The sequence below is a fragment of the Silene latifolia genome, chromosome 10 (genome assembly GCF_048544455.1).
Source record: "Silene latifolia isolate original U9 population chromosome 10, ASM4854445v1, whole genome shotgun sequence".
Taxonomy (NCBI): Eukaryota; Viridiplantae; Streptophyta; class Magnoliopsida; order Caryophyllales; family Caryophyllaceae; genus Silene; species Silene latifolia.
Genome location: NC_133535.1, coordinates 42,590,415 through 42,601,110, shown reverse-complemented (window position 1 = coordinate 42,601,110; position 10,696 = coordinate 42,590,415). Strand labels below are relative to the sequence as shown.

At 38.3% G+C, this 10,696-nt stretch overlaps 1 protein-coding gene across 1 annotated transcript; it reads left to right on the top strand.

Annotated features, from left to right (window-relative positions):
• Positions 1-237: 237 nt before the first annotated feature.
• Positions 238-10,393, top strand: LOC141605554 (uncharacterized). Its single transcript, XM_074424376.1, has 5 exons — positions 238-508; positions 714-3,274; positions 4,860-6,593; positions 8,870-9,116; positions 9,206-10,393. The coding sequence occupies exons 2-5, from the start codon at positions 794-796 to the stop codon at positions 9,781-9,783; spliced, it is 5,040 nt and encodes a 1,679-aa protein (XP_074280477.1). The 5' UTR covers positions 238-508; positions 714-793; the 3' UTR covers positions 9,784-10,393.
• The last annotated feature ends 303 nt before the right edge of the window (positions 10,394-10,696 follow it).

Here is a 10,696-nt window from a genome sequence, read left to right as displayed (position 1 = left end):
TTCTCGTATATGAACCCTAATTTGTCAATGAAGTTCGCTCAGATTCAAAACTGAGTTCTTTTTTTGTTTTTTGAGTATTGTTTTTAATTTTTTTTTTTACAAAAATAAATGTGAATATTTTTACTCAATTAAAGGCTCATTTTAACTACTACAAGGTGGCCCCATCAAAACTTCAAATATTAGCCGTCCATACACCCTAACTAACACCTAAATTTACACATCAACGGTCTAGATTATATAGTGCCGAAATTGTATTTTCTTTTTACCTTTTCTTTAACTTTATTATTCGTTTTTTCCCCCAAATTCTAATTTCCAATTACCTTCCCTCTCTTCTAATGCCCCTCAGAAACGAAACCCTAGCTCTTCATTCCATCTGGAAAATTTAAAATTAGTTGCGATTTTGTGAAATTAATTTGGGGAAACTGCCGGAAATCTCTCATATATTCGCAATATTTCATGTATTTCGTCTTTGATCGCCATTGATCTCCTGAAGTGATCGATATTTCAGGTACTCATTGTTTTTAATCATAAAATTAGTATAACATGAGGTTTAAACTCGAGTTAATTGAATTGATTTTTGTTAAAATTGGAGATTTTTAGGGTAGATATCTTGAGAGCAGTGTGTGATGTGATGCTAAAGGTTATCTTTTTGTGTTAATTTAGTGATGATTCTTAAATTGTGTTTGATTATTTGTTGCATTTTGTGTTATCAGATCTGAAATGTTGGTTCCGGACATGTAGGCTCAGAATTTAGCATATGTAGGCTGAAATTACTTGAGTAATTTCATGTTGAATGGAACACAGAAAAAACAATTCGCATGGTACGAAAAATGGTATGAAATCTGAGTCGTTACGCACTCAAAGGGTGTATGATGTACGTACTTTGAGGAGTCGTGGCAGTAAGAATAATGGTGTTAAGAGGAAACTAGATTCTGAGGGGCTAAACGAGGTTAGGAAAAAGAGTAAAAAAGAGGTGTTGCTGAAAAGTTTATTGTCGGAAAGGAAGAATAAGAAGAGTGTCGGTCAAGTAGGTAAGGCTCACATAAGCTTATCGTCCCCTGACTCTGGTAAGGCGGAATTGGGGTACGATAAGAAAGGGAGTAGTGGTGGCGGTGATGGTGGTTTAAGTGGCATTTCGCTTAAATTGGATGGGAATGTGTATATACCCAAACGACCCCGAGACTTGGTCCGGAGGAAGAAGTTTGATGTTGCTCTGGCATCAAATCAGGAGGAAGTTTCGGGCAGTATAGCGAGTTTGGTTAATGGCAAGGGAAATGAGAATGGCAATACAGATGGAGGTTTACTTCACAATGGCAACAGTAATGGGGAATTGCCTCAAAATGGAGTCTCTGAAGGAGATTTCAGTGATGGAGTTATTGGGAATGTGAAAAAGGAAATTGAATCTGATGACCATAGAGAAATCAGTTTGAGTGGGTGTGGCTTGGTTGAGCGTTTGAAGAGAGAAAATTCTCAATCACCTATACATAAAGAAAATAGTGATTCATTGATAAAGAAAGCGAAAAGACTTCGTAAGAAAGTGAAAGAAACCAGATTAGCAGCAATCAGGATGTCTAGAGGAATTGAGCAGTTTTCTAATGACTCTAGCATGATCCTTGATGAGACTCAGGATGATGAGGAGAATCTTGAGGCAAATGCAGCCAGAATGCTTTCATCTCGGTTTGATCCTAGCTGCACAATGTTCTCTTCTGGTGGTAAGATTTCTAGAGAGTCTTTTGCGAACGGATCATCTCCCACTCTTTCTTCAAATTACAAATTTGATATCACTCATCCTACAACTTTAGCTGAGTCTAATATGGCGTCAAGCGATGGCGAAGCCAGAGCTCTTAGGGCCATGGATCAACAAAAAGGGAAGAGTCTCTCGAGAAAACGGCGTCATTTTTATGAAGTTCTGTCCAGGGATTTTGACTGTTATTGGGTACTTAATCGGAGGATCATGGTATTCTGGCCGTTAGACAAGAGTTGGTACACTGGGCATGTAACAGGTTACAACGCTGAGAAGAAGCTTCATCATATTAAATATGATGATCGTGATGAAGAATGGGTTGATCTCCAAAACGAGAAGTTCAAGCTTTTTTTACTTCCAAGTGAAGTGCCTGAGAAGCTTGTGAGGAAACGACCAACAACACAGGACAAACATTCAGGAAAGGGAAAGAGGGCAGAGACCTCTAATAAGAAGAAAAAAAGTAACAGCTATATGGAGTCTGAGCCTATTATTTCATGGCTAGGTAGCTCTTCCTTACACAAATCACCACCATTTGGAGTAAGGAAGAAGCAGAGAACTCATGAATCTGCGAAATCGTCTTTGCCCTTGGATTGTGAGGGAAAAAGCAAATTGATGGAAAGCCCGGAGGTTAATGTTTCTGGACCTAATGTAGATAACCTAGTTTGTGGCTCTGCTGTGTCGAATAATTCACATGCATCTATGATGGACATAAAACTTCTTGAGCACAAGGTTCTCTCTAAAAACAGTAGTTCCCCTATAGTTTATTATCGAAGAAGGTTTCAGAAGAGAGGCCAACAATCTTCTGATATAAATGTTCCAGACTTGCGTCAGTTTTCCAAGGAGGTCCCTGTTTTTGAGACTGCTTCTGATTTTGTTGATTCTCCGGACTTTGGACTGGACATGTTACAATCCATGGTTGAATTTGGTTGGCGTCATAAGAATTTGGGTTCTAATGAACTTATTTGGGACATCGATTGTCCTGGGCGTTTGAAGTTGTTTATTCCAATCACAAGTCTAAAGGCGCTTAGGTGTAAAATAAGCTTACCTGCATCTGTTGGCGACAATTTATTTGGAGGTTACAACTTCATGTTCATGCAACAGCATGGAACCTTAATCTCTGTTTCACGTATGGTCCGTTTGGAGATTTTGTTTGTTGATAATACTGTTGGTTTGCGGTTCCTCTTGTTTGAAGGTTGCTTGATGCAAGCTGTCTCATTTGTCTTTTTAGTTTTGGTGGTCTTTCAATCCAATCACAGAGAAAGTTTTGTTGGTCAGCAACTTCCTGTAACTTCTATCAGGTTTCAATTTTCTGGCCTGCGATCTTTGGCCAAGCAGCTTGTTTTCACATTTTACTACTTCACCAAGGTAGCGAGTTCTAAGTGGTCATACCTTGATAGAAAATTAAGCAAGCACTGCGTTGCCATCAAACAGCTGCCTCCACCTGAATGCACTTATGGAAACATCTTGGCTCTACAAAATGGCCGTCAGTTACCCTTAATCTCTTCGCCTCACAAGCACCTTTCTGCCATGGTAAGAAAGTCTGTCTTATTTCATACTTCTCACATTATTATCTTATGTAACTGCCTGATTAAGAATGGGACTGCAAGTGAAACAGAATGAAATTATTGATGTAGGTGAATTATCCCTGGTAGTCTTTAACTTTCTTGTTGACTTACGTTTTTGTTATTTCAACAAAATTGGGGACGAGGAACAGATAAACTTCTTTTTAGTATTTAGGTAGTAATTGTGCTGCTTTTGAGACGTCGAGCTTTGTATTTCCTCATGTCAGGCATCACCTTGAAAAGAATTCTCTAGAGCGGGGTATTTCTATTCCATTTTACATAACTAGTTTTCTTTTTTTTTTTTTAGAAATTAATTATTTGCTTTAATAATATCTGTAGTGCATTTATGCCTATGGTATTAAAATTTTTGGAATCGATTGTCAAGCCCTTACAGCAGGGTGTTCGGTGTTGTGCCATAAATATGCAGCCGTGTTAATATTTTTTTATTAATTATACATTATATCAACTAAAAAACACCTGGTGGGTAATGCCCATTTACAAAAAGACACCAAAGGGGGTGCACTCGTTTACAAAAGGAGAGCAAGGAGCGTAAACCCCCAAGCTGTCATGAGTGATCTTATTGCAAAAAGAAGAAAATTCACTTGGCTCTGACTATAAACAATTTGAACTGAATTAACTAATGGCGCATAGAGGCAACATCGTCAAAAATTTGATGATGCCGTTTAATCCAAGTACTCCACCATTTAGCTAAAGGAATTATCTTCTAAATTGTGCTTATCCGATCCCTTTTCACCTTTCTCTTCCATGTAAAAAGAAGTCTTTAAAAGCTTATGAGAGTGAATCCAACTCAAGCCTAAAAGAGAAAGTGGTAAGTGCCACAAAGAGAAGACCCAAGGATAGGAAGGCATAAGTAAATCAACAACGTGGGTCACAATGCAGTGTAGTCGTGTTGAGACACTGATCTAATGCCATGAATTAGCCGAAAGATCATTTGTATATTACTTATTGGGATTGGTTGGATCTTTGTAGAAAGTTACATGTTGACAAATGCATCGTTTATTACTGATTAACCATTCTTAGAGAGCTTTCGACTCGAGTTCGTGCCATACGTTCGAGCATTACATGTCCACGTATTATTGCTATAGTTATGACATGAGATTGTTAAGATTTCCTTTGACTTGTGTTATGTAATTGTATGTTTATTTTGTACTTTTATAGCTAATATTTGTGCTTGCCAACTTGACGGTATAAAATCTTTGGCAGTTCGACTGCAATATCCTTTTGTACATAAGTGACATCATGACTCCCAGGTGTTACCAATATACTTGAATTTTTCCACATTTATTGTTTACAAGAATGATGTGCGTCTAACTGACTGCATGGTAGTTCTTCTTGCTGTCAAATACATCTCTGTTTTTCATGGTGGTACTAATTCTTTGCTTGTGTTTCTTTTGATTGTTTTTTATGCTACGCTTTATTCTTTTGCTTTCATAAGCCTGAGTGCTGATGTATCATATATTCTAATAGAAAAAGACTATTTTGTTTTCTTATCGACGGCCTCTCTGAAATATGGGTTTTTTGTCTGTTATCAGAGCATTCAGAAGAGACCTAGACCGCAGGGTCTGAGCAAGCCCCCTAAACAATCTTCTGTCAAGTTGAGCCATGTTACTTCTGACAGTGACGAAAAGCTCCCTCCTTTTGCTCTATCATATGCTGCTGCCCCTAAATTTTTTATTAGTCTGCATTTGAAACTTTTGATGGAACGTAGCATATCATCCTCCAGCATTGGGGAGCAAGATCTGATATCATTAGTGGATTGTTCTGAGGATTATGGGGAGATAGCTGGTGTAGATAGGCTTGTTGGCAAAGACAATTCTATGAGCTGTACTGTTTCAATGGGATTTAGCTCAGGATCTCTGCTGAGCAGCAAATCGAGCTTGGAGTCTTGCGTATTTCCAGACCTTGGTGACAATCTTTTATCTGGAGACATTGATGGAGTAACTGCAAAACCTTCTTGCAGTTCTTTTGACTTACCTGAAAATGGAGAAATAGCTCAGACAGACAATATGACAGCTGGAATAACCGAGTCTGAGAACTGTGTTATGTCAGAAGAGCATATATCTGCCGACAACCAGCTTTCATCAGTTAACCCTGAGATTGGATGTGGCCCTAAGGCAAACTTGTTAACTGAAATTCCCTCTTTCATCTCCAGTGGAAGTGTGGCTGATGCCGAATTGGAAAATGTTCAACATCCTGTTGATTCAGCTGTGGTTAGCAATGATGGTGGTGTGTGCACTCCAGGTGACACTCAAATTTTGTTTCACAACTCTAGAAATGGTGATTTAAGTCCTACAACATCTGCATGTCTTTCTCCTGGTTGGTCTGATAGAAAACCAAACTTCATTCATAATGGTTTTGGTAATGGGCCTAGGAAACCACGGACTCAAGTTTCATATTCAGTGCTACTTGGTGGAAATGTTCACAACTGTAAGAATAGTTTCCATCATGGAACAGGGTTTTCCCATAAACGCATTAGAAGAGCGAATGCGAATAAAACATCGGATGTCTTTGGCAGTTCAAAAAGAAATACGGGATTGTTATCGTGTGATGGAAATTGTTTGGTCACTGTTGGTGATCGGGGATGGAGAGAATGTGGGGTGAGGGTTGTGCTTGAGCTTGTCGATCACAACGAATGGCGGCTTGTTGTAAGAATTTCAGGGGATTCAAAGTACTCACATAAACCGCATCAATTCTTACAACCTGGAACAACAAACCGCTATACTCATGCAATGATGTGGAAAGGAGGGAAAGACTGGATTTTGGAGTTCACCGACAGGTCTCAGTGGACAATTTTCAAAGAGATGCATGAAGAATGTTTTAACCGGAATCTTCGTGCTGCGTCTGTGAAAAATATTCCCATTCCAGGGGTTCGTCTGATTGAAGAAAACGTTGATTCTGTGCTAGAAGTACCATTCATGCGGCCTTCCTCCAAATACCACCGACAATTAGACACCGATATCGACATTGCCATGAATCCATCTCGTGTCTTGTATGACATGGACAGTGATGATGAGCAGTGGCTCCAGAAACGTAGAGGCTTGGATTTTAGTGATCCTGGTTGTGGTGATGTTTCAGATGAGATGTTTGAGAAGACAATGGATGCATTCGAGAAATTCGCATATGCTAAACAATGTGATCACTTCAGTTTGGATGAACTGGAGGATGCCATGGCTGGGTTTGGGCCATTCAACACAGTTCTTAATATGTATGAGCACTGGCGTGAAAAACGACAAAAAAAGGGAATGCCTTTGATACGACATCTTCAGGTATCTTTTATTTTAATCATTACTTTATCAGTTAGTAATTTTTTTTTGAATATGTTTAGTTTGTATGTTTAACTGTGTATGGAAGTTCATCCCAAAGACTAAATGTCACTCTGACATTCTAATACTACTGCGGTAGTGACACCCTTTGTATTCTTTGTTTCATTGATTACATGATTGAGTCTGAAAGAGTAATCAGGTTCTGATTTCATGCTACACATTACACTATGATTTCTGTGTTTTCCTGCACGGGTAGCTTTTTGCTCGTCTATTAGGTGGTCAGGGGCCACATGTTAATGTTAGGCAACTGTTAGGTGGTCAGGGGTCATATGATTTATTTCCCGAAGGACCGATATTTTTTCTGACTAGTAAGATATCGTATTAATTAAGGGACACCAAGGGAGTGACGCCCATGCTCAAAAAGATATCATATAGGTAACAGTCATCTACAAGAAGACACCATGGAGGGATTCCCATATACAAAAAACATCCTAAATGTGACACCCATTAAACAAAATGAGAAATGGATAATTATGCTATCGAACTATCGTGGGTAATCCTATCTACAAAAAGAAGAAAAGACAAGTCAATTTGGAGTAAGCATATGGCTCTAGCCTCCAAATATATAGTAAGTTTTTGAAACTCGAACTCTTAATGTGAAGAGTCGTCACCATAAAAATATGGTGGATCCGTCAATCTGAGTGCAAGTGATATTATTGCTTCTATTGTACCTGTTTTTACTTTCTACTCCATTTTTTATACTAGCTGGGCTATCAAATGAATCTCACTGTCCATTTTCTTAATATCTTGAAGACCTTTAAACATATTTTTTCGAGCTTTTTACTACACATATATATTGTCTCTTATGCGTATTCCCACCCCCATTAATTATATAGCCTGATTAAGTGGAATTTTACACACTTGTGACAGGCATAGCGTATTAAGTTATAAAGTATTAATAGTTGTGTACTTTAAATTCATTTGAAGAGTGAATGTAATTTGTTTTAGGATGGGAGTGCTAAGGTAGACAAAGAAGCCATCCTCTCTTTGATTTGTCCTTTTCACAATCCTATGTTTAGTCTATGGTACAATTGGTTGGACCCTGTCATCATTTCTAGAATCACTAATTTTCTTTCCTTGTGAGATTCTGCCTTTTCTGATGTAGCCAATTATCTATCGTTTGTCGAGCTTTGGGATATACATGACTGAATCTTAAGTTACTCGCCGATACGTGTCGGATACGACGTGTTATCGAGTGTGTAACATTCCATTTCAAAAAAACGAGCGACACTTGTTTTTTGGAATAGAAAATCATCCCAGCTCTTTATAATTTTTCTATAACATCTCTGCTATAAAATAATATTAATATTTGATGTATTACAGATTTACAGCAATATAAACTAGTGATGTAGTTAAATTTTCGCACATGGAAGGTAATACAACCAATATAAAGTTTCAAAAAGTTTACCTACCTCCACTTATTTTGACAACCTAATAACTGTGCTCCATGCAGAAAAAGAAGAGAGGAAATTTAATTATCCTCTTTTTTGTTTTAACCCGGCTCTTTCCTTTCCCATTTCTTACTCTATTTTTCCTTGAAAATGTTTTATTACACCCTTCTGCCTTTTTCTCTTGCTATTAGTTGATACTGTTGCAATAAAATCTGAGGATATCAGTCCAGTATCCATGTTGTGTCTGGTTTTGGAGTGTTGGACACGCATCCTGTGGCGTGTTATTTGCAAGTCGTGAGTCGTATCAGACACTTCTCAATGCCCCATGTTCAAATAAAGTTGCCATGGCACAACAGTCTTGAGCTTGCAACATAAGATTCAGGCCCTATGTTCGAACTCTATAACAGTGGTTTCCTGTTTTTTTTTAAATAGCTTTATAGCATAAAGCAAAATAATCAGGTTGATGTTTATTTTAGACGATAAATGATTTCAATCCGAAAACACATCGTGATATAATGCTAAAGCCAACTCAGGCACTAATTTTTACTGCTCTTTTATCAGCGCTGATCTTACATATAGTGTATTTTTTCCAAAGAAAAACACGTCACTCTTGGTGACAGTTCTAAAAATACCCGCCACACAAAGTGATGATTCTTTTCCTTACCCAACCTCCAATCCCATACCAAGTGAACCCAGCTCTGCTGAATATTTGTGAAACAGACCCACTTTGCTAATTTTTATTTTTGAGCATTATTTTAAAAAAAATGCTTTGAAAGCAAGTGCAGTTGCTTTTATGATAGTCCTGAGAGTTTCTTATTCTTAATGCAGCCTCCACTTTGGGAGAAGTATCAGCAGCAAGTGAAAGAGTGGGAGCAAATAGTATCAGTCCCGTCTAGTGGATGTTTGGATAAATCCTCAGCTGGTGATAAACCTGCCATGTTTGCGTTTTGCTTGAAACCGCGAGGTTTGGAAGCAGTGCCCAGTAGAGGGTCAAAACATAGATCACAGAAGAAACTTCCAACTGGTTTTCTGACCAATGGAGTTTCAGGGTGTCCAGAATATTTCCATTCTCCAGGTACATTTCTTCTTCAAGTTTTTACAATTTCTTAGGTCTTGCATTGTGACTGACTCTCAAACTTATTTGTTTGAACTCAATGTTCTCAGCTGGTCAGAATTTGAATGGGTTTTCTCTAGGAGATGACAGACTGATTTATTCTGCCTACAATGAAGGGGCATCTGATTATTCTCCTGTACATCAGCGATCAATAAGCATATTTTCCCCAAGGGATGGAGGGGTTAGTATGGGGCACTTTTCATTGAATAATGATGGCTTTGAGAGAAATTATTACTCTAAGCCCTACAAAATCAAGTCAAAAAAATTATGTTTTATCCCACAGTCAAATGATCCGAGTCCTTCAAATAATCCGAGGAATATGGGGAAGAGAATTACTGGTAATATGTGGAACGAGTGGCCCAGTCAAAAATATAGTCAGTCTGAGGGGTTTCAAAGGCATAATTATGATCAGGTGGGTCCCTCCGAGCTCGACGAGTTCCGGCTGCGTGATGCAGCGAGTGCTGCTCGACATGCTGTCACTGTTGCCAAACTGAAAAGGGAAAATGCCCAGAGAATGCTTTGTCGAGCGGATTTAGCAAAGCAAAAGGCGGTAGCTGCTATAATGACTGCAGAAGCTGTTAAAGCTTCATACGTGGACGCAAATAATGCCGTTCAGTTGACTCGGTGAGACGCGTTCTTATTTCAGGACTTGTTCAGCTTTTGTAAATATATTGGGGAGTCTTCTCTAACTTGCGTTGAAGCTGAGTTGAAACTAATGTTGCATGGTTTGAGAATTGGTCATGCGATCCCTAATTTAAATCGACCGTATTGGAATGGAGTTCATTCCGAAAGTGGGTTGTCTGTCACTATTGAAGCTTGTTCCTCTAATTGAATCGCACCGAAGAATGCAATACTCGTTGAAATCCTTAATTAATCATGATCCTATTGATGGATAGTTTGATCTTGATTCTTGCTGGGCAGCTGGTTTCCTCAGGTAAATGGTTGGATGAAAATTTTGTCACTAGTGTATAGAATTTTATTTGTTTCTTTTTTTTTCCGAGTCCTCTCAAATTCTTTGGTTGAAGATCTTGATTAAGGAGAGGTGCTAAATGCTTAGTAGTACACAGTTGTTGGGTGTTAATTTGAACATCTGATTAGATTCCATCAGCAGGTTTTCTATGATCAGGAGTAGTGTATTTTATAGTAGAAGATTTATGCTAAGACGGTTGAAAATTGTAAGTAAATGCTTCAAAAATCAAAAATATATGAGAGGTAGCATTTCGTTTCATACTTTACCAGTATTGGCAAGCTGACTTGTAATTTATTAAGCACGCATTTGTGCTCATTTTCAAAGAAGTTTGCAGATGTCAGGAATTCTGCTAAAAACGAATCATCATATGAAACTATTGACAAGCTTATAGCTCCCCTCCTTTTGGTTAATTAATAACATTATATATTGTAAAACCCTGTACATGGTTTACTGTTGACTTTGGTGCATCGTGATGGAGCACTGTGCTGCATCGAGCATTGCTCCTTGTATTTGCCGGGAGCTGTCACAATTGAGAAGGGCTCACTAGTCACTATTGATACGATTCTGATGT

Excerpts from the sequence above, each read along its gene's own strand:
- LOC141605554 (XM_074424376.1), top strand. The coding sequence starts at position 794 with ATGGAACACAGAAAAAACAATTCGCATGGTACGAAAAATGGTATGAAA. Across the intron at positions 6,594-8,869 it reads CTTTGATACGACATCTTCAG|CCTCCACTTTGGGAGAAGTA; the intron begins GTATCTTTTATT and ends TTCTTAATGCAG. Across the intron at positions 9,117-9,205 it reads AGAATATTTCCATTCTCCAG|CTGGTCAGAATTTGAATGGG; the intron begins GTACATTTCTTC and ends CAATGTTCTCAG.